This window comes from Emys orbicularis, chromosome 2 (genome assembly GCF_028017835.1).
Source record: "Emys orbicularis isolate rEmyOrb1 chromosome 2, rEmyOrb1.hap1, whole genome shotgun sequence".
NCBI classification, from domain to species: domain Eukaryota; kingdom Metazoa; phylum Chordata; order Testudines; family Emydidae; genus Emys; species Emys orbicularis.
In genome coordinates this window covers 239,539,402-239,562,033 of record NC_088684.1, presented here as the reverse complement: position 1 = coordinate 239,562,033, position 22,632 = coordinate 239,539,402, and the positions used below count along the sequence as shown (strand labels likewise).

The 22,632-nt window shown below is 41.4% G+C and overlaps 1 protein-coding gene across 1 annotated transcript in view; it reads left to right on the top strand.

Annotated features, from left to right (window-relative positions):
* Positions 1 to 22,632, top strand: part of LOC135873830 (ATP-dependent translocase ABCB1-like) — a 114,052-nt gene that overhangs the window by 44,585 nt on the left and 46,835 nt on the right. Inside the window, 6 exon segments of the mRNA XM_065398443.1 lie at positions 15,678 to 15,831; positions 16,200 to 16,229; positions 17,034 to 17,070; positions 17,265 to 17,456; positions 18,549 to 18,720; positions 19,453 to 19,577. Of these exon segments, the coding sequence (XP_065254515.1) occupies positions 15,678 to 15,831; positions 16,200 to 16,229; positions 17,034 to 17,070; positions 17,265 to 17,456; positions 18,549 to 18,720; positions 19,453 to 19,577 (710 nt within the window).

Genomic DNA, 22,632 nt, shown 5'->3' with positions numbered 1-22,632 from the left:
ACAAACATACCTCTGATCCGTTGCACCTGCTAGGACTATATACATACCACAGCTGCTACATGCTTTCATCTGCATTGTGTCCCCTGCTGCTTGGCTCATGGCTGCCATGGTCTCTGCCTGCAGCCTCTGAGGGAACAAAGCACACCGCCCGCCGCGCCCTCCTGCCTCCCCTTCCACCTCCCCCTGTAAACTCCCACTTAAACTCCCCTGTTAGCCGCCCTGTTTGCCGACCGCTGCTCGCTGCTAGCCTGTTAATTATTATTCAGCCTGTCTCTCCTTCTAGTATTTCTTTTCCTCCTAAACAGCAAAAGAGAAAAACAAGGTAATGTGCTAGTAACCTCTCCCTTGTCCACTGAGAAAGCTAACCTGAATTCAGTATTTGCTACAAAAACCAAAGCACTACAGGGCAATGTGCTGGTGACCTCTCCCCTTTATAATGCTAAGCCACAATTGCTTTAAAAAAAAAAAAAAAAACCTCACTCCGCTAAAATTGCCAAAGTCCCAAAATTCCTAACTACAAAAAATATTATTAATTAACCCTAATAAAAAAAACAAAAAATTATACACTGGCAAGAAAAAACCTTGTAAAACCCATGCTTAGGAATGTGGTATTAATTAAATTTTGGGGTTTATTCTACAGGCTGCGCCCTGTGTTTTTAAATAAGTATCTTCAGCATGTATTGCCCTCCCTAATTAAATTTTAAATAACAAATACCAAAGGCACCTTGTTGCCACTACTCCCGCCATCTCCTCCATTACACTATTACCCCTGTAATACATCCAAATACAAACAATGCCATATATCTAATAAAACCCAATGGCCAAAGCCTTCACACTTTGGTAATTTATTTAAATATTGTTTACAAAAATTATTTTTAAAGTTCAAAATATCCCATATAAGCAAACAATTAAATAGAAAAAAAACTAATCAAAACAAATAAAAATATATAACATCACTACAAATAAGCTTCAAAAATTTAAAATTAAAGTTTTATAATGGGGTTAATAGAATGGCCAAACAAAAAGTGTATAGTATATTAAAAAAAAGTCCTTATTGTTTTGGTTACCCAATTAATAAATAATCAAACTCATACTCAAAGACTATGTTCTGCTACTAAAAATTGTACATGTACTAAAATTATCCCAGTAACTAATAATTTAACCTGTACCATATTACAAAATACTCCTTCCTATGCTATTAATGTTAATGCCTCTCAAAAGTACCTAAAAATATTTAAACGATAAATATAATATAATGCTATCCCCCCAAAAAATATGCTAAAATATCAAAGAACAATAATTAATGCCACATTCAAAACTGTAAAATTTACCCTGCCCCTATACAGCTTTCAAATCACTTTCATGTATCTAAATCACTCAAAGGGGCTGCTATTTGGCTAGCACAGCAAAAAGCCCAGGTCTCCTCTTAAAAAAAAAAAAAAGGCTTAGCTAAATATTTATAACATGGTGCAAATAGTGCAGCAGCAATTTGAAATATTCTTAAGGGCCAACAACATAATAAAAAATTAAAGCAACTAAAAAAAGCCACTGGTCTTATTACTAAAGGACAGCTAACCCAAGTGCAAGCTACAGTTGGTAAATTACATGTTATTTCTGCCCTTAGTTTAATAACCCAAAAGCTGTTAACAAAAATAATATTAAAAATCACTAAGGCAAAAAAAAAATTGCAATAAAATCTAGCATGTTCAAAAATTCAAAATTTCCTAAATGACCAACTAATGGCCATTCAAAATAATCTCAAGCATCAAGCGTGGCCCACTGCCCTTACTAGTGCTTCAAAAATGCCATCTAATTTGTGGCCATAAAAATATACTTAAAAATTTTCTAAATAAATGTGCAAGTACTCGCAGTGCTCCTTCCTTCCAAGCATATGGGCCGATAGGAGAGGTGTAGGCTCCCACATACCAAATCCTGCCAAGCCCATAAAAAAAATGCATGTAAAATTTAAATAATTCACCACAATATCTAAAAAATGTCACCATAACTGCAAAAAATCACATTATTTATTGGCTTGCAAACAAGTCCAACAATCAAACCTTAGGGATCAAATTCTTTTAATTGAACCACTTTAATATCTAACCAATTTCAAAATTTGCGCTTACTCCTACCAAAGGTTCAAAAAATTTCTAACTTGCAGGGTCAAATCCATGTGCTTCAAAATATATATTAAATTAAAAAACATGCTTTTCATACAGCCTATAAAGTGTTTACTTTATGTACTAATTATAATGTAATGTGCTATATAACTAAGGCAGTAAAACAACCCCAGCATATTATTACAATAAAAACATTAATGGGTGTATTGCTTTTATTTAGTCTAAAAATAAGTTGTTGTTGTTGTAATAAATGTAATAACAAAAATGCCTTTCATGTTCATACTAATCATGCATTATTGTTATATCCAGTTAAAACTTATAAGGCTAATTCTTATCCTCCTAAGCTAAAAACAAAAATACAAAGCTTAATGCAATTAAAAATTTAAAAATGTTAGTTATGCTAAAAAAAGCACAAAAGGGGGAGTGTAAAAGAAAAAAAAAGGGGGGGGGGTTAAGTTGCCATTTAAGTATCAAAAACAAAGCAACTATTAAGCTAAGTCTTAGCCTAATATCACAGAACCTATAAAAGCAAAGCTCACGTCAAAAGAAAATAAAAACAGCAAAATAATCAATGTAACCCAGCCTTAAAATAGCTATATTTAAAAACAAAAATACAAAATACAAAAATAAGCAAAACATAACATAAATGAACTACAAATGTTTTTAATTAATACATGCCACTAAACTATATAAATGCTTGTGTAATATTGCTTGTACTTTAAAAAAACTAAAACAAAAATGCTCTCTGTCAGCTACGTTCTTCCCTTACAATTGCATGTCCTAAATAAAGCTGTCTCTCATTTTATTGCTTCCAACCTAAAAATAAAGTTTGTTTCTTCCACAACAGTTAAATACTGAAGCTTTATTTATAAGCTTATGTCCGTTCTAGTTACCATCGCATTTATTTCAGTCCACTACTATCAGTTCTGTTCAACTTTTAAGTAATTGTGGTCATCTTTTACTTATAAAGGAGGTTTAAAAAAATAATGCAATTTGCTTTGACTTTCCCTGGTCTTCTACCAAGTGATAAGTAGTGGGGCCCTTATATCTCACTGGGTTACTGCAGGAATTATTTGCCAACTCTTCCCTTTCTCCTCCTCTCACTTTCCCTTTGCTTCCCTGGTTTTTACTTTTTAAAGTTGCTTATTAACATAACAGCTGGTCAAAAATTTTCAGATAGAACATTTTCCCATCATAAAATGCTATTTCATCAAAATCTAAACTTCCCGTGGGACTGTGTCAACCCTGACAACATTTTATTTTGGGGAGGGAAAGCATTTTGATAATGCTGAATAACCTGTATTTACAATGCTTAGCACAATGTGGCTCCAGTCTTGGCTGGGGCTTCTACACACAAAAAGAGCAGAATCTGTTTTACAAACTAATTGGGGACTGAGGAGTTCATAACATTGAAAAGGTCACAAAATTGAATATCTCGAACTGACAGTAGGTACAGTGCGAGTTGCAGCATGGTGCACTGCATCACTTTCTTCTTGTCCTTCAAACCACAGCAAAACATTTTCCAACACACTGAAGAAGGCCTCAAAATGTGAAGGGATGTCAACTTGTTCTTCATCAGATCACATTCATGCTGTGATTTTCTACTTCCTCCCCCCAGTCAGGGGAGGGGGAGGAAATGATCCTGTAACTGGTTGTTCGTCAGATTGGTGGTCATAAAATCAAGGTTCTACTGTAATAGTAAAATGGCCTAATTTTCTGATGTGCCAAGCACCCAACAACTCCTCGAGATTTCAAATAAGGGTTGTGGGTGCTTAGCATCTTCAAACTTTTGGTCAAGACTTCCCTATTTAATTCTGCTTATATTATTATATGGCATTCATTGCTATAGTATCTGAGTTCAACCGTGAGCACAGCTAAACAGATGGCCAGGTCTACCCTTGAAAAGCCTTTGCCAGTAAAGCTATCCCAGTATACTACACCAGCAAAACGCTCCTAGTGTGGATGCAGGAGTTGTTCCTTGTTCCCACTGAAATGAAAAAATTCCATTGACTCCATTGGGAATAACACAGTTTGGGGCTTGGGACAATCATGTATTTGTGCTTCTCACCTTTCCCCCCTGCTAATCTACAGACACAGACATCTGAGCTATGGAAGCCAAGGAGTTAATAAACTCTTAGAAAGAGTCAGTCCCTGTCACAATGTGTTTTGTACAATGCCTAGCTTAAAAAAATAATGTAATGGTAATGAGAGCGTGGGGCCCTAGAAATAAGCAGACTTGAGGTGTAGGGTTTTGAGCAACATTGAAGTCTAGCTGGAAAGTAAAAGGTAATGGTGGGGTGAAGAAAGCGATGGGAAACGTTGCCTTTTATTTCAAAGGGAATTGTATGATTTTACCCTGAACCTTGTGGGGGGGAATGAAAAGAGGAATCATCACCCAGTGCCCAGGCCTGAACACCTTAATCAGGCAAAACTACCACTGGTTTCCCTGACTTTCCAAAAACCTTGGGCGCTCAGATTCCAGCATGATGAGGATGATATCAGCACCCAGATGGAGGGGAAGATAATTATGGGATTTTGTTTTTGCACAGTGGAAAGGGGTGGGGAGCCACAGGGTACTGTAAGGTCTGCATAAGTTTTCCCTTAGTAACTGATAGACGTCCCTACAAGTGTGGTGAAGAATCTGAGCTTTGGGGTGTTTTTCTGAATCAACTCTCTGAACTTTTTAGGAGACATTTAAACTCATTTAAGCAGGAAAGAACCACAATTGGAGGCTTTAGTCCTTTTACCCATTTCTGGTCCACACAGCAGCATGTCTTCACCAGAAATGGTTTTCTTCTTTTGGGCGGGGGGTAACTGTGGGGAAGGAATCACTGATAGGAGATGTGGAAAGGGGGCCCCAGAGCATTACCTTGAAACCTGATCCTTCGGTACATGGAGGAAGGGAAACGAGGTAGCTGAAAACTGGGCGGCAGGAAGCAGCCTGCTGTTTATAAGGGGCAGGGTAAAGCGGGCACTGAGGTTTAGGAAGAGCAGCGTCTGGGACACACCACACCGGGGACTCTGCCTTGGTTAGGGAGTGAAGGCAGGTGTGGGCACTCCGCAGTCACACCCGCTCTGGGAGCAGCGCAGGGAGCAGCGGGCAGGTGAGGCTCAGAACCGCTGGGACGGGGACAGTCTCCTGCTGAGGAATCTCTCCCATCCCCCGAGACAGGCTTTACCTAGCTGCCTCCACAGTCACACCCCCCCGCCCCGGGCAGGAGGCCGCCTGGGGTCGGCCCAGGGCTGAGCGATGGAGAAGCTCCAGCCGCTCTGGCGCCAGCGGCGTGTCCGAGCAAACCCCTCGCCCAGCCCCTCCGCGCTACTCGCTCTCCTCCCACGGGGGCTCAGCGGCGCTCCCCGGCCGCCGCACGCGGGCAGCAGGGCACCTTCCCCGGCAGGATCGGGGCCGCGTCTCTGGGGGCTGCGCGCTCCATGGCCAATGGCAGCTCGGAGTGACATGCACCAAGGGAGCCCTGGCCGCTGGGACTGAAAGCAAAGGGATCGTGGCCACTGCGGGGGGCGGAGGTGAAAGTAAGCGGGTCCGATCCTGTCCGGGACCAGACAGGTGTAGTGTATGAAACTGCTCTGGGTAGGACTGTGTTACTGGTAGCAGTTACCGATAGGTAATGGATTATAAGAAACTGCTATTGTAGTAAACTGCTACCCGATGTAGCAAATGCCTACAGGTAGCAGTTTCTTGCACTGTAGTATATGTGAAATTGCTAAGTGTAGAAATGTGCTATCTGTAGCAGTTATTTATACGTATAGATTGTAAGAAACAGCTTTTGTAAAAAGATGCTACTTCCCTCATAGGTCAGGTTTTCTAGACCTTATTTTTTCCCCCCTTCTCTGGACTCTCTCCAATTTTTACTACAGTTGAGACCTAATCAGCGCAGAGTAGAGTGGATATCCCAGAGTGATGTTCTGTTTTTTGGAATAGATCCCTTTCCACAGTACTCATATCCAGCTTGTGGTCCACTGTGACTCCCAGACCTCTTTCTGCAGTCGTCCTTCCTAGGAAGTCATTTCCCATTTAGTATGTGTGCAGCTTGTTATCATTCACAAACTTAATAATTGTACTCTCTATGCCATTATCTCAATCACTGATTCAGATTTTGAATAGAAACTTATCCAGAACTGATCCTTAGAGAGACCCATTTGTTATGCCCTTTCAGCCTGACTCAGCCCTTTCAGCCTGTGAATCACTGATAACTACTGTCGGAACTGTTTTCCAACTAGTTTTGCACCCATTTATTTTAGCTCCATCTAGGTTGCATTTCCATCGTTTGTTTATGAGAAGGTCATGGGAGACCTGTAACACTGCAATCTGATGAAGCTATTCCTACAGATAGCAGTTTCTTACACTGTAGGTACGTGAGACTGCTCTCTGCAGCAGTTAGCTACATTTGATGGCCTTTGTATAGCACTATCACTCAGAGGTTCCTATTGCACACAGTTCCTGGGGTAATCTTTATGTGTTTGTGCATTCCTTCAATAAGCCACTAACATTGTCTGGCCTCATCCAAGAGAGCATAAGAACATAAGAATGGCCATACTGGGTCAGACCAAAGGTCCATCCAGCCCAGTAATCTGTCTACCGACAGTGGCCAATGCCAGGTGCCCCAGAGGGAGTGAAGCTAACAGGTAATGATCAAGTGATATCTCTCGTGCCGTCCATCACCACCCTCTGACAAACAGAGGCTAGGACACCATTCCTTATCCATCCTGGCTAATAGCCATTAATGGACTTAACCTCCATGAATTTATCCAGTTCTCTTTTAAACCCTGTTATAGTCCTAGCCTTCACAACCTCCTCAGGCAAGGAGTTCCACAAGTTGACTGTGCACTGTGTGAAGAAGAACTTCCTTTTATTTGTTTTAAACCTGCTGCCCATTAATTTCATTTGGTGGCCCCTCGTTCTTATATTATGGGAACAAGTAAATAACTTTTCCTTATTCACTTTCTCCACATCACTCATGATTTTATATACCTCTATCATATCCCCCCTTAGTCTCCTCTTTTCCAAGCTGAAAAGTCCTATCCTCTTTAATCTCTCCTCATATGGGATCCATTCCAAATCCCTAATTATTTTAGTTGCCCTTCTCTGAACCTTTTCTAATGCCAGTATATCTTTTTTGTGATGAGACCACATCTGTACGTAGTATTCAAGATGTGGCGTACCATGGATTTATACAAGGGCAATAAGATATTCTCCGTCTTATTCTTTATCCCCTTTTTATTGATTCCTAACATCCTGTTTGCTTTTTTGACTGCCGCTGCACACTGCGTGGCCGTCTTCAGAGAACTATCCACGATGGCTCCAAGATCTTTTTCCTGATTAGTTGTAGCTAAATTGGCCCCCATCATATTGTATGTATAGTTGGGATTATTTTTCCCAATGTGCATTACTTTACTTTTATCCACATTAAATTTCATTTGCCATTTTTTTGCCCAATCACTTAGTTTTGTGAGATCTTTTTGAAGTTCTTCACAGTTTGCGTTGGTCTTAACTATCTTGAGCAGTTTAGTATCATCTGCAAACTTTGCCACCTCACTTTTTACCCCTTTCTCCAGATCATTTATGAATAAATTGAATAGGATTGGTCCTAGCACTGATCCTTGGGGAACACCACTAGTTATCCCTCTCCATTCTGAAAATTTACCATTTATTCCTACCCTTTGTTCCCTGTCTTTTAACTAGTTCTCAATCCTTGAAAGGATCTTCCCCCTTATCCCATGCAACTTAATTTACATAAGAGCCTTTGGTGAGGGACCTTGTCAAAGGCTTTCTGGAAATCTAAGTACACTATGTCCACCGGATCCCCCTTGTCCACATATTTGTTGACCACTTCAAAAAACTCTAATAGATTAGTAAGACATGATTTCCCTTTACAGAAACCACGTTGACTTTTGCCCAACAATTGATGTTCTTCTATGTGTCTGACAATTTTATTCTTTACGATTGTTTCAACTAATTTGCCCAGTACTGATGCCAGGATCACCTCTTTTTAAATATTGGCATTACATTAGCTATCTTCCACTCATTGGGTACAGAAGCTGATTTAAAGGACAGGTTACAAACCATAGTTAGTAGTTCTGCAATTTCACATTTGAGTTCTTTCAGAACTCCTGGGTCAATGCCATCTGGTCCTAGTGACTTGTTATTGTTAAGTTTATCAATTAATTCCAAAACCTCCTCTAGTGACACCTGAGTCTGTGACAATTCCTCAGATTTGTCACCTACAAAAGCTGGCTCAGGTTTGGGAATCGCTCTAACATCCTCAGCCGTGAAGACTGAAGCAAAGAATACGTTTAGTTTCTCCGCAATTACTTTATCATCTTTAAGTGCTCCTTTTGTATCTCAATCATCCAGGGGCCCCATTGGTTGTTTAGCAGTCTTCCTGCTTCTGATGTACTTACAAAACATTTTGTTATTACCTTTTGAGTTTTTGGCTAGCTGTTCTTCAAACTTCTTTTTGGCTTTTCTTATTACATTTTTACACTTAATTTGGCAGTGTTTATGCTCCTTTCTATTTACCTCACTAGAATTGACTTCCACTTTTTAAAAGATGCTTTTTTATCTCTCACTGCTTCTTTTACATGGTTGTTAAGCCATGGTGGCTCTTTTTTAGTTCTTTTACTGTGTTTTTTAATTTGGGTTATACATTTCAATTGGGCCTCTGTTATGGTGTCTTTTGAAAAGTGTCCATGCAGCTTGCAGGGATTTCACTCTAGTCACTGTACCTTTTAATTTCTGTTTAACTAACCCCCTCATTTTTGCATAGTTCCCCTTTCTGAAATTAAATGCCACAGTGGTGGGCTGTTGAGGTGTTCTTCCCACCACAGGAATGTTAAAAGTTATTATATTATGGTCACTATTTGAAGCGGACCTGTTCTAGTTACGTCTTGGACCATATCCTGCGCTCCACTCTGGACTAAATCGAGAATTGCCTCTCCCCTTGTGCGTTCCTGTACCACCTGCTCCAAGAAGCAGTCCTTTAAAGTATCGAGAAATGTTGTTTCTGCATTTTGTCCTGAGGTGACATGTTCCCAGTCAATATGGGAATAATTGAAATCCCCCATTATTATTGAGTTCTTAATTTTGATCGCCTCTCTAATCTCCCTCAGCATTTCATCGTCACTATCACTGTCCTGGTCAGGTGGTTGATAATAGATCCCTCATGTTATATTCTTCTTAGAGCATGAAATTACTATCCGTAGAGATTCTATGGAACATGCGGATTCACTTAAGATTTTTACTTCATTTGAAATACAGAGACAACTTTTGAAATACAGAGATAAATGTTACATGCATACAGGTTGGATAAACATAGTCAATAGGTCTTCCATTTTGCAATGATACCCCACATCAGACGTCTTGCATAAAGTATATATTAGCTATGTCATATCCATATCATAAGCATATTTTCATAAAGAATGTAGAGTATAATGTCACATCCCACATGTATGTTTGCTGATCTGCAAACAGTAAAGGAGCATGCACCTTTGGGTGCAAACGCTCATGACAATAGTGCAGAGCCATGCAAGTTCCATGATTCTGTGTGAGATGGCAGACAGTGAGGAGGGCCAGGCAGCTTAGTGGGTTTAGAAAAAAAGGTGTAAACATTATGTATACATTTATGTATGGGATAGATATAAAATTAGTGGATGGTTAACAATGCATCATAAGAAGTTGGATCCCATGGCCACAACCACCCCTGTCTCACCTGTCTGGTACCCAGCATACACTGCCAAAACAAAGCTTCCCAAAATACAGTGGGATATCTATTCATGGTGCACCTCACTCTGACTCTATACAAGTGCTTCTGGTGAGTACCCTGACTGCTGAGACAAGGAGTCCAGGAGGCATGCACACAAGTGACGTAGTGACTCTATGCTGACATAAGTTGAGTTAACCCACATTTAAAGTGTAGATATGGCCTTAGGTATATTAAATGTTTGGGAGAGGTAACAGGAACTGTATGAGGGTAGACTGAGATTCATTCAGGTGTTTAGGTTCAAGGCATTGGAACTGGCCTTACTGCACCCTACAGGCTCAAGAACAAAGAAGCACATAAAAAAATAATAATTTATTTATTAAAATTTCTTGACTCGAGGGTGTATAACTCATGCTGGGAGTGGACAATGGGATGGTTCACTGAGTCATTGCCTCGTCTGATCATTCCCAAATTAGCACCTGGCATTGGCCACTGTCACAAGACAGGATACTAGATTAGGCGGACTATTGGTGTGACCCACGATGGCAGTAATTACAATAGATTTTTTTCCAGGGAGAAAGACGTTATAGGAGATAATATACTGCCTTTATTGAATATTTGAGAATCAAGTTGTACACAGTGGCATGCGGAAAAACACTAAGGGCTAGACTGAGAGGCAAAATAACAGTTGCAAAAATGCAATCCCCATTGGTGGATTGACTCAAAACAAAGTTTTGACACTAGACCAGAAATTCAGTAAGCTCTAAAATGAGAAGAAAAAATTACATTTAAAAATTCAGGGAATTCAGGGAATCCCAGCAACAGATAAGACAACTGCTAGGAGACTCTATACCAGTGTTTCCCAAACTTGGGACGCCACTTGTGTAGGGAAAACCCCTGGCGGGCCGAGCCGGTTTGTTTACCTGCCCCATCCGCAGGTTCGGCCGATCGCGGCTCCCACTGGCTGCGGTTTGCTCCAGGGGCTTTCCCTACACAAGCGGCTTCCCAAGTTTGGGAAACACTGCTCTATGCAATCTGATACTACACTGGCAAGTTAAAGTGCTCTAACTTGCTGGCTCAGGGGTGTGAAAAATCACACACACAACCCCCCCCCCACACACACACACACACCGCGCAGCAAGTTTGAGCGCTTTAAAGCGCTAGTGTGGACAGGCTCGGCTCCCAGTGCTCAGAGCTAATCCCCTCATCGAGGTGGATTACCGGGAGCACTGGCACTCGCAGCAGCGCTTTGAACTTTGTAGTGTAGACATAGCCTCAGTAGGTTAGATCAGACAAAGAGGAGTTGCATTGACTAGGCATTGGGATGCCTGTGCCTTTAAGAACCCAGCCCTGGGAAGCCGATGCTGAGAGGTGCTGTCTGTGAGAGGGGAAATAAAAAAAGCCCCTTTGCCCCCCACCATTTTTGCAAACACGGGTGTCTCAATGCCACTGGGGTAACTGCTACCACCTCTGCCCCTGCCTGTGCCGGGTTTTGCCCTCTGACACCCTCTGCCAGAGTCTCACCCCGAGCTTAACTCCTGATCCTCCCCCCAGCCCTGATTTTCCCTTTAGCCCCTCTCCTAATGCTGCATCCAGCTGCTTGACCCCCCAACCAGTAAATTTCCACCCCCTTCTCACACCCTGGCCACCCCCCTCCTCCAAAGACCCTTTGCCACTTTTTAACCTGTCAAAAGCAAACCGCAGAATCTTACGGCTAATAAGGGCAGGGTGAAGGGCCGTGGCTTCAGCAGATGTACTGAGCATGCTCAGTACACCGTAAGTAGCACACTACTATGGAGAGCACTTTAATACACTACATCCGCCACCGCTGCCACCGCTACTGCAACAGAGCCCCGGGCCCTTTAAATCTCCGCCAGAGCCTCGAGTCCTGGGGTAGCGGCAGCAGCTGGGATCCCCCGGGGCTCCATCGGTGATTTAAAGGGCCCGGGGCTCCGCTGCGGCCGGCAGCCCCTGGCCCTTTAAATCACTGCCAGAGCCCCACTGCCGCTACCCCAGGGCTCCGACAGCGGGGCTCGGGCGTTGATTTAAAGGGCCCAGGGCAGTAGCGGTGGGCAGCCGGGAGCTTTTGGCCCTTTAAATCACCCTGGGAGCCCTGGAGCCCTGGGAAAGCAGGAGGAAGTCTATGAATAGCTCAGCTTTTCCCACCATGTGGGAGAGACCAGTTGGGAAGCAGAGGGGAGAGCAGGGCTGCCTGCAGTCTGCCAGCACAGCACTTCCAGGCCCAGCAACTGGCCTAACTTGTAACTCCAGCCTGCAGAAAAGCCCCAGGAGGGGACAACCCTCCTGTCGCCACCTGCCAGCAACCTTAGGAGATAGCCTGTCTCTCCTGCCATTCACTGCTTCCAGCCTGCCTGCACTGCAGCCAGGTCACACCAAATCCGGGATTTTAGAACCCATGGGTTCCAAGCTTTAACGACTGTCAGCACTGTGTCAGAAGGGAGTGGGTGGTTAGTCCATTTCCAGTGATCCCTAGGCAGGACCTGCTTGCCTGAATCAGCCTCCTGACCACTCAGCCAGAAATGGAACCTGAGGGGGTATCCTGTATTAGGTCATGGCTACACTTGCAGATGTAGAGCGCTTTGAGTTAAACCAGCCTTCAGAGAGCACAGTAGGGAGAAGCATCACCAAGTAGCTTGATCCTTTAGCATACCAGGACGGGGAGGCAGGCACCTACCAGCAGCACAGTGAAATGAGCCCAGGGTGACCGAAACTTTGGAACTGTCCAAAAGCTGTGAGGTATCCCTCTCCTGTTTGGACTGCATTCAGGTACTAAGCCAGCACTGAAAGGGGAGTTACATCTCTACTTTGTTAAATAAACTTTTGCTCGTTTTCACTATAAACGTATCTAAGTGTCGTGTGTTAAACAAGGAGGTGATCTGATCTGGAACTGGTAAGCTGGGATGTACTGTTCCTTTCCAAAGAGCAAATCTGTAAATACTGTGAGTTTGCAGTGGAGCAGGGGCTTCACACTCCAGGGAGATGCTCGGAGAGCTCAGGGGTTGGAATGTGCCTATCGCTAACCTGTAAAGAGACAGCAGGGCCTGCCTAGGCCTAGAGGGGAGTGTTTGTGTTGCCTGTGGCCACTAGAGTGGGGGAGCTGACCCCCATCAGGCACAGACAAGTCTTTCTCATGCTAAGGGCAGGTGGCCACAGCCCTGGGTACCCCCAGGAAGCAGGCCACATTGTTGTCCTAATTTTTAAAAAAGAACATAGTTCTTTAGAAAAGTAATTTACCCTGATGTAAAAGTAGTATGTAATGATAAATATTTTTTCTTCTCTAGGAAAAGTTGTTGAAAGGAAACAAATAATTAATAAAGAAACATAAACATATCTTAATGTGAACTCTTTAAATGGCTATTGTCTCTGAAAGGTTGTGCTGTTTCCTTGTGTATGCAGATTTTACCCAAAGTGATTTACTTCTGCAAGTCTAAGAACCATACAACAGAATAACACAATGAAGGATGATTTCATAAATTACACAGAAAAGGAACCACTTGATCCTAGTAAGTTTTTCGGTTAGTTGTTTCTTCTTTTGAATGTTAGGCTAGTTGTTGAAAGGATGTACTCCATTGCCATGAAACTAAGCCACATTTTGAATCTTGTCTGGTAGCCATGAGGGATTTCTATGGAAAAACTGATCAGCCCTCCCGTCGTCCTCCACAAATCATGCTACTCTGGCTATTAAGCTTTCTTCTGTGGTGTCTTTACCCAGAGTGTACGGACCCTTCTTGGGGATCTATGTGGAGGAAACAGCATTCAGAAAATATTCGTAGTTAGCACTGAATACATGTATTCTCTTGTAACTTAATCACAGCACTGGCTGGGCGTAGCTCTGTGTGGCCTTTCTACCAACTTAAGTGACCCTGGTGTGGCACTCTAGCTTAACAATAACTAAGGCTCCCATCCTGCGAGCATTTATGCACACGAGTAGTCCCATTGAATTTCAATGTGGCCTCTCATATGCCTAAAGTTATTTACATGCATCAGCAATGGGGCCTAAGCGTGCAAATACTCCACTATGTGAGTCAGGAGCCAGTTAACTGCATTTGATTTGTTATATAATCAAAACAAACATAATAGTGTCCTGTAAGACTCTACAAACGTGTTCTAAAAGCACAGTAGGGTTGAGGCCTGTAGGTACTACTGAAATACCAACAAATAATAAGATGCCTGTTCCACTCTAAGGCCCCAATCCTGCAAAGACAAAGGCCTGGTCTACACCTAAAAGTTAGGTACACCTAGCTACATTTCTCAAAGGTGTGAAAAGTTCATGCTCTTGCGAAACATAGATAAGCCGACCTAAGCCCCAGTGTAGACACCATTAGGTTGACAGAAGAACTCTTCCATCAACCTGGCAGGTGGATTCACTAATCCCTTCCATCATTGTAGTAAGTGTATGTGCTACAGAGAGCATAACTACAGCTGTGCCACTGTAGCACTTCTAGTATAGACATACACTTAGGCATACCCTCAGTTTTTGCAAGACTGAGGCCCAAGTTAGTCTTTAATGACTTCCCTTAAAATTAGTTTGTTTGTTCTCAGCTTGGATGTGATTTTTGGGGAGGAAAAAATTGAAAGTGATTGAGCTGTTTCAAGAGCATGAGAAAAATGTAGTTTTCCTGTTTTAAAAAATCAACTGTTTTGGTGCTCAGATAATTCAGAAAGGGATTTAATGTGCTTCATAAGAAGCTGACTTAAAAGACCTTACTATTTGTGAAAGCAAAACCTACTTTCTCCTCCACAGAATCTGCAAGGAATGGCTATGGCAATCCTACTTTCCAACATGATGAAAAACCTGAGCAAAATGACCAGTTACAGAACAAGAAAAAGTAGGGGTTCCTTGATCTTAATACTCTGTTAAATTTCTTGCCCTGCCTTTCAAGAAAGGGCCTGGATTAATTTTGCATTAATCTCTTTAGAAAGAAAAATGAGAAGTCAAAGGAAAAGATGGTTGGCATTTTGAAATTGGTTAGTGCATAGTTTACTGGTTTGATTTTTATTTCTCATTGTTCCTTTTCTTTGCCTGTTGTACGTTATGGTGACAGACTAATGTGCAACCACAATACTGCATTTCGAAAGAGAAGAAAGAGGTCTGTGCAAAACTTAGTATTGCCACACAGCCATTTTTGTGCTTCCCTCTTTAAAAATATGGCCTGTTGTGCAAAGTTCCCCCCACAGCTAACTGCCAGTGCTTGACGATGTTTCAGCACTAGCACCATGACGGAGTGAAATTCACCCATGTTAAGGACTGAAGTGAAGCATGTGCCTTGCCCTGGCTCTCTCAACTGGACATAATTTTACCATTCGTGCATAATGTCTCATGAATTATCCAGGGAAACAAGTGCTGTGTTTTTCTTAAATGTGATAACTGCTACATACCCGTTTCTATTGGTAGGCAGCAGCCAAATGTTTGTCAACTACCTGTTCTTGTTTACATTTTAAATGCACTGAGTAAATATGTGATGTAGTAGAATGCACAGAGAGAGGCAGTGAGTTGCACAGGTGATGTTATCACTTTGTGAAAAATGTAAGATATATTCTTTTTTCTGCAGATTAGGGGTTTCATCCTGCCAACATGTCCTAACTCCCTCAATAAAAACTGGCCTAAAACTGTGTGTAAGCTTTTTCAAAGTGCATCCCAAGTGTTGTGTTTGCCTTCACAGTATCTAATTCATTGCTTCATAAAGTGTTTTGGGATACCCAAATTGCGAATGGTGCTATGTAAAAACAAATCCTATTCTATGTGTCTTAGTAGGATATCGTCACAATTATGTGAATTTGTCAATCTTCAATTAATACCTTTTTCTTTATATTCATGTAGTTTGGGTATGCCGATTGGCTGGATATCATTTTGATGATAATAGGTTTGATTGCAGCTGTTGCAAATGGAACAGGGCTGCCACTTATTATCGTTGTCATTGGAGAGATAACAAACAGATTTGTGATGATTGGCCAAGCAGTAAATTTGTCTTCAGGTAAATAAAGTTTGTTCAACTTCTGAAAATATTTGTTAGGATCTCTTATTTACTGGATTGGCAGAGGTTCAGGATGGAGTGCTGCTGTGGTGTTAAAGGCCATGAAGAGCATAGTGAATTAAATAATATAATATATGGAGATATACCTATCTCACAGAACTGGAAGGAACCCTGAAAGGTTATCGAGTCCAGCCCCCTGCCTTCACTAGCAGGACCAAGTACTGATTTTGCCCCAGATCCCTAAGTGGTCCCCTCAAGGATTGAATTTACCACCCTGGGTTTAGCAGGCCAATGCTCAAACCACTGAGCTATCCCTTCCCCAAATTCTGAGCAGTCCTTCCTTTTTACCTTGCTGTATAGTACAGTAGCAATATAGACACTTGATAAATTACAGAGCAGTACATTTGGTAACTGTAAAACAATGTACTACTTTCTATAGCTTATAGTTAATCCATGGAATTCACTGTCCCAGGAGGTCACCAAATCAAGTTCTGTGATTGGATTTTTAAAACAACAAAATAGGACCATTAATACTATTTTGCCTCTATATGAGCTAAGCTTATGATAAGGGCAATCATAACTTACCCTAAAATATATGTGCTGACACCTGCAAGGGGTCTCCTATTTCTCCCAGGTCTGAACAGTTTTGCATCTTTGGTTAGGTGCGTTATTAGTGAAATTTACCTTTTTGCAGACAGCCAGCAAAAGACTGAGCCACCACTTGGACCCCACTTGGGCCCAGTTTTGAGGCTTGGGCGGAACCTAAGTGGTGCATAAAAGTCGGACTTATGGTGTCGGCATGGATGAATTTTGCCTTATGTGAGGTAGAAGGGGGAGTTATCAACTTCTGAAAAATCAGATATTGGCCACTGTTGGAATCCGAAGGTCAGATCAGATGAAGCTATGATCTGACCAGTGCCCATTGATGTGGTGAGCTAAATCCATGACATCACTCTACAGTAACCCTCTGAGCTGACTCAGAAGTTTGCCCTGTTTGATCCTCCACTGGAAGGATGATGGCCACCATGAAAGTTATAAATCTACAGAGCTGTTGCAGGGAGTGTCGTGTCCTACAAAACACCCATAAGATTATGGCCTAAAACCGCCATGATTTGTTTTATGCCTGTTCTAATAAAACTGAATATTTTTCTTTGTTACACTTGATCTTTTAGCTGTGATGAATAGTAGCTCTACTTGTCCAGCAATTCCAGGTTTGGATATAGAAGCTGAAATGACAAGGTAAGAACCTCTGCAATTATTTCCATACGAATAGCACAGTGTAGTTTCTATATATTTTTGTCCATTAGACTGTAAGCCAAATTTGGCCCTCAATTACATCCCATTGGCTTTAGCAGGGTTGAACGTGACCTGATGTGTCTAACTGATCTTGCAGGATGAAATTGACCTTATGGACTTTTATTTTTTTACTACAGGTTTGCCTACTACTTTGCGGGTATTGGCTTTGCTGTAGTGATACTGAGCACCATCCAAGTCGGGACATTTTTGATCTCAGGTGCAAGACAGACAGCAAGAATCCGACAAAAGTTTTTTTTTGCAATACTTCACCAGGAGATGGCTTGGTTTGATACCAGCCAGATTGGAACGTTGAACACCCGACTGACGCAGTGAGAAGGCTCTATTTATCTATGCACCAGGAACATGAACCAAAAAGAAGACTGATGTTTACCTTGATAGAATTAGCTACAGGGAATTTCCAGGAAACCTTTTTAACTAAGACCCAAAATATTACTGCTGTCTGAGGGAGGAATTCGTTATCATTTTCCACTTCATTTTCAGAGTTTCAGTGACATTTCCATTGCGAGGGCCTATGCTGTGAAATGCAATATCTTACTCCTCTGACATTGGCTTCGTAGTGTCTCTGAGCTATTTTGCAAACTACTGTAGATAAACAGCTCTGCTGTGCCCAGCTAGTTTACAAATACTGAAACCCCTGACATTGTATGAAATGAAACTGCACTCATAGTTATGGGCACTGTGTTATCATTTTGAACCTGATCCAAAACCAATTAAAATCATTAGGAATCTTTGGATCAGGTCCCTTGTGCAGGGATTCAGAGGAAGGTATGATCAGGGTATGAAGAGTTTCTCCAGATTTTATTTTTGCAGGGAGGGATATGCCCAGTTTTTGGAAGATGTGAATCCTGAAGGGAATGAGAGAGGCTTGAATTTCACCAATCCTAGCTCCCACATATGTAAATAGCAAGAGAAAATTAGTGTGACACACAATGGTTTTCCAAATAATAATTTACTAACACAGTGCTTGTCACTGTATAGGATGCAAAATGGAGATATTCCTTGCTCAAAGATCTTAAAATCTAATAACCAAATTGAAGAAGATAGAATACATAGGGGAACTTGGAGGAAAAAGTAATGTAAAGGTTTTGGGGGTGAATTTTTGTTTTTGTATGGATTATTCCTTTTGGATATTGCATAAATGAATTGGGTCACGTGTGAATAAGCAAGGCTAGCAATGGCAGAAGTCTTTCTAGAGGTTACATCACAGAAAATGAGTTGTGATCTGCTAGTTCCTAGCCCCACAAAGAGCCATTACTGCTGTTCAGTACCCATGTCCAAAATTCCTACTACCCAACGATTTGAACAGTTAAACTTCTGACAAGCTTCTCTCCAGCAAAACAGAAAAATGTGTGAGGAGGAGGCATTCATCAAAGTTAACAAATCTCTTTTTTAATTAACAGGGACATTAACACCATCCATGAAGGCATCGGAGACAAGTTCTGTATATTTGTACAATTCTTTGCCACATTTCTGACAGGAATTGTTATAGGATTCGTCTACGGGTGGAAAATGACTTTGGTGATGTTGTCAGTTAGCCCTCTCGTTTCTGCAGCAGCAGCCGTTGGATCAATCGTAAGTGCTGGGGAAAAACAAATAAGAATTCTACCTCTAAAAACAGATTGAGAGGGAGTGAACCCCAAAGCAACATGACCACAAAGTTTGGAGAGCATGGAGAGCAGCCTTTCTCCTACTCCATTGGCTCCTGCCCCAATATTTGCAGAGCTCTGTCTACACTGAGCATCAGCGGGCAGGCATTGGCATGCCTTGGAGGCCTGGACTGCTTCCAGTCACCACCACTCACCACATGGGAAGAGGATGATCAGCATTCATCAACTGCGACCACAGTAGTAGATATTGCTTGTAATGCACAGAAAAATTGATAAAGTGTTTCCATATATAGGTTGTATTTTGTTTTCTCTCCCCCTTTTCCCCACCCAAGCACTGAAAATGGTGGATGAAGAAACAGGATTGTGACCTATAATTAAGATAGCTAAGTTATTTACATGGCCTCCATTACTATAGTTTCTGAGTGCCACACAAGCTTCATTGTGTTCAGTCTCACAACACCATGCAAGATAGGGGATTCCCATGTTACACATGGAGAAGTGAAACACGGAGAGAAGTTTCTTACTCGAAATTGACCAGGAAAACTGTGTTGGAGTGGGGACTTGAACCCAGGTCTCCTAAATTCTAGGTTCTTTCCCTAACTGCTTGATCACCCCTTGTATCAGTACATAATTTACACCACTTGAAAGTATTTTATTGAAATCTATTTCCCTTCCCCCAACCCTCCGAATTTTGCAGTTCCTGGCATCGTTCACTACAAAAGAGCTGACTGCTTATGCTAGAGCAGGAGCTGTGGCGGAAGAAATTTTGACTGCTATCAGAACAGTTGTTCCTTTCAATGGAGAGATGAAAGCATTAGCGAAGTGAGTTTTTTTTTTTTAATCTAATTATTGATTGTACATAATATTTGGGAAAGTGATGTGGTTATTTTAAAAAAAATCAAAGATGATCTGTCAGTTTATCCCCCAGACAGCTGAGAAGTTCAGATGAAGATAAATATGAGCATATGGAGGGAGATGTTTTCTGTCACCCATGAATATTTGCAATCACTCAATTGACCTACATTATGGAGGGGCATTGTAAGGCCCAATTTCCCCCTGACACTAACCTGAAGTTGAATTTGGAAGCTGAAGCTATAGAAAATGCCATCTTCTCTAAGGCTCCAGTCCAACAAAGCACTTCTGCAAATTCTTTAAGCACATGCACACTCCCACTGAAATCATTGATTAAAGTGTTTACAGTTAACCTCATGCTTTACTGGATCATGACCTTAGGTAAGATTGCCTATCACTTTCCTATGTCATTGATTTCAAGGGGGCTACCCACATGCTTAAAGTTAAGTGTGTGCTTAGTGCTTTGCAAATATTCCTCTTCTTGATCTAATCTGAACAGCACCAATGATATATAGTGTATGTGGAAGAAATTAATTACACATCATTTTAGTATCCCTTCACTACTGCGCAAACTGTGCCATTCATTTTGGGGCTTCCCACTTTTGGTCAGGGCATTTTTGTACATATGTGTTGAGAGGTTCCTACAAAGCTTCTGAGCATGCCATTGAACAATAAAATGATATGTACGTCCTCCTGAAACCTTCTGAGAACATGGCTGGGCTGAGCGGTTCTTTCTGTAATGCCCTTGAGAAGCTAAAGGGGATTAGATAGCTAATGAATGAACAGAAGCTGTTATTGATTGATGGAAAACCATAAGCTTGTAAAGGAATGGCAAGGAAAAAGAGTGATTTTTTTCATTAACTAACTGTTAATCTTTGTCCTTGTCTCACAGGGGTTAACTAGCATAATATGGTGCTTAATTTGTATTTGATTGCTTGCTATTGGCATATATCTTGGTAATTTAGCTTATGAGAATAGTTCCTGGCTTCCAACAGTGTTCAGCAAGAGCGAACTACTGCCAGGTTGAGGAGTCAAAGGGGATTCTGGCTTCTGTTTACTTGTTTGGTTTTATCTAAAGCAGTTTTTCTTCAACAATTGAGTGAGCACTAATTCTTACCTTTGCGAGCTGATATTCATAGAATCCTAGAAATGTAGGGCTGGAAGGGACCTTGAGAGATCATCAATTCCAGCCCCCTGCACTGAGGCAGGGTCAAGTATATCTAGGCCATCTCTGATAGGTGTTTGTCTAACCAGTTCTTAAACACCTCCAATAATGGGGATTCCACAACCTACCTTGGTAACACATTACAGTACTTAACTGTCCTAATATTTAGACAGTTTTTCCTAATATCTAACCTAAACCTCCCTTGCTGCAGATTACCCTGATTATTTCTTGTCCTGTCTTCTGTGGATATTGGGAACAACTGATCACCATCCTCTTTGTTACACTCCTTAGCATATTTGAATACTGTTAGCCAGGTGCCCGCTTAGTTTTCAATTTTCAAGACCAACATGCCCATTCTTTTAACCTTTCCTCGGGTTTTCTAAACTTTTTATCATTTTTGTTGCTCTCTTCTAGACTTTCTCTAGTTTGTTCACACCTTTCCTAAACTGATACACTACTCTGGCAGAGGCCTCACCAGAGACAAGTAAAGTGGAACAGTTGCCTCCCATGTCTTAAATATGATACTCCCCTGAGTGCACCCCAGAATATTATCCTTTTTCACAACTATATCACATTGTTGGTTCATATTCAATTTGTGAAGTACTTGAATTCTCAGATCCTTTTCGGCAGTACTACTGCCTAGCCAGTTATTCCCCATTTTGTATTTGTGCATTTGATTTTTCCTTCCCAAGTGTAGTACTTTGCACTTGTCTTTATTGAATTTCATGTTGTTGATTTCAGGCCAGTTTTTCCAATATTACATAAGAATGGTCATATTGGGTCAGACCAATGGTCCATCTCGTCCAGAATCCTGTCTTCTGACAGTGTCCAGTGCCAGGTACTTCAGAGTAAATGAACAGAACAGGGCAATTTTTGAGTGATCCATCCCGTCATCCAGTCCCTGATTCTGGCACTCAGATGTTTAGGGACATCCACAGCATAGGGTTCCACCCCTGACCATCTTGGCTAATAGCCATTGATGGACCTAGCCTCCATGAGCTTATCTAATTCTTTTTTGAACCCAGTTTTACTTTTGGCCTGGCAATGAGTTGTTGACTGCATTATGTGAAGAAGTACTTCATTTTGTAAGTTTTAAACCTACTACCTATTAATTTAATTAGGTGACCCCTGGTTCTTATGTTACATGAACAGACCAGTCTTTTTAATCTCTCCTCAGATGGAAGTTGTTCCAAACCCCTAATAATTTTTGTTGCCCTTCTCTGAACCTTTTCTAATTCTAATATATCTTATTTGAGATGGGGCAACCAGAACTGCACACATTATTTGAGGTGTGGGCATACCATGTATTTACACAGTGGCATTATGATATTTTCTGTCTTATTAGCTATCCCTTTCCCAATGGTTCCTAACATTCTGTTAGCTTTGTTGACAGCTGCTGCACATTGAGCAAATGTTTTCGGATAATTGTCCATGATGTCTACAAGATCTTTTTTAAGTGGTAACAGTTAAACAGACCCCGTCGTTTTTTATGTATAGTTGGGATTGTTTTCCAATGTGCATTACTTTGCATTTATCAACATTGAATTTCATCTGCCATTTTGTTGCCCAGTCACCCAGTTTTGTGAGATGCCTTTGTAGCTCTTTGCAGTCAGCTCTGGACTTAACTATGTTGAATAATTTTGTATCATCTGCAATTTTTGCCACCTCATTGTTCACCCTCTTTTTCATATAATTTATGAATATGTGAACAGCACAGGTCTCTGTACAGATCCTTAGGGGAACCTGCTATTTATCTCTCCCTGCTGTGAAAACCAACCATTTATTCCTACCCTTTGTTTCCTATCACTCTTATCCCATGTCTTTGCTTAAGAGCCTTTGGTGTGGGACCTTGTCAAAGGC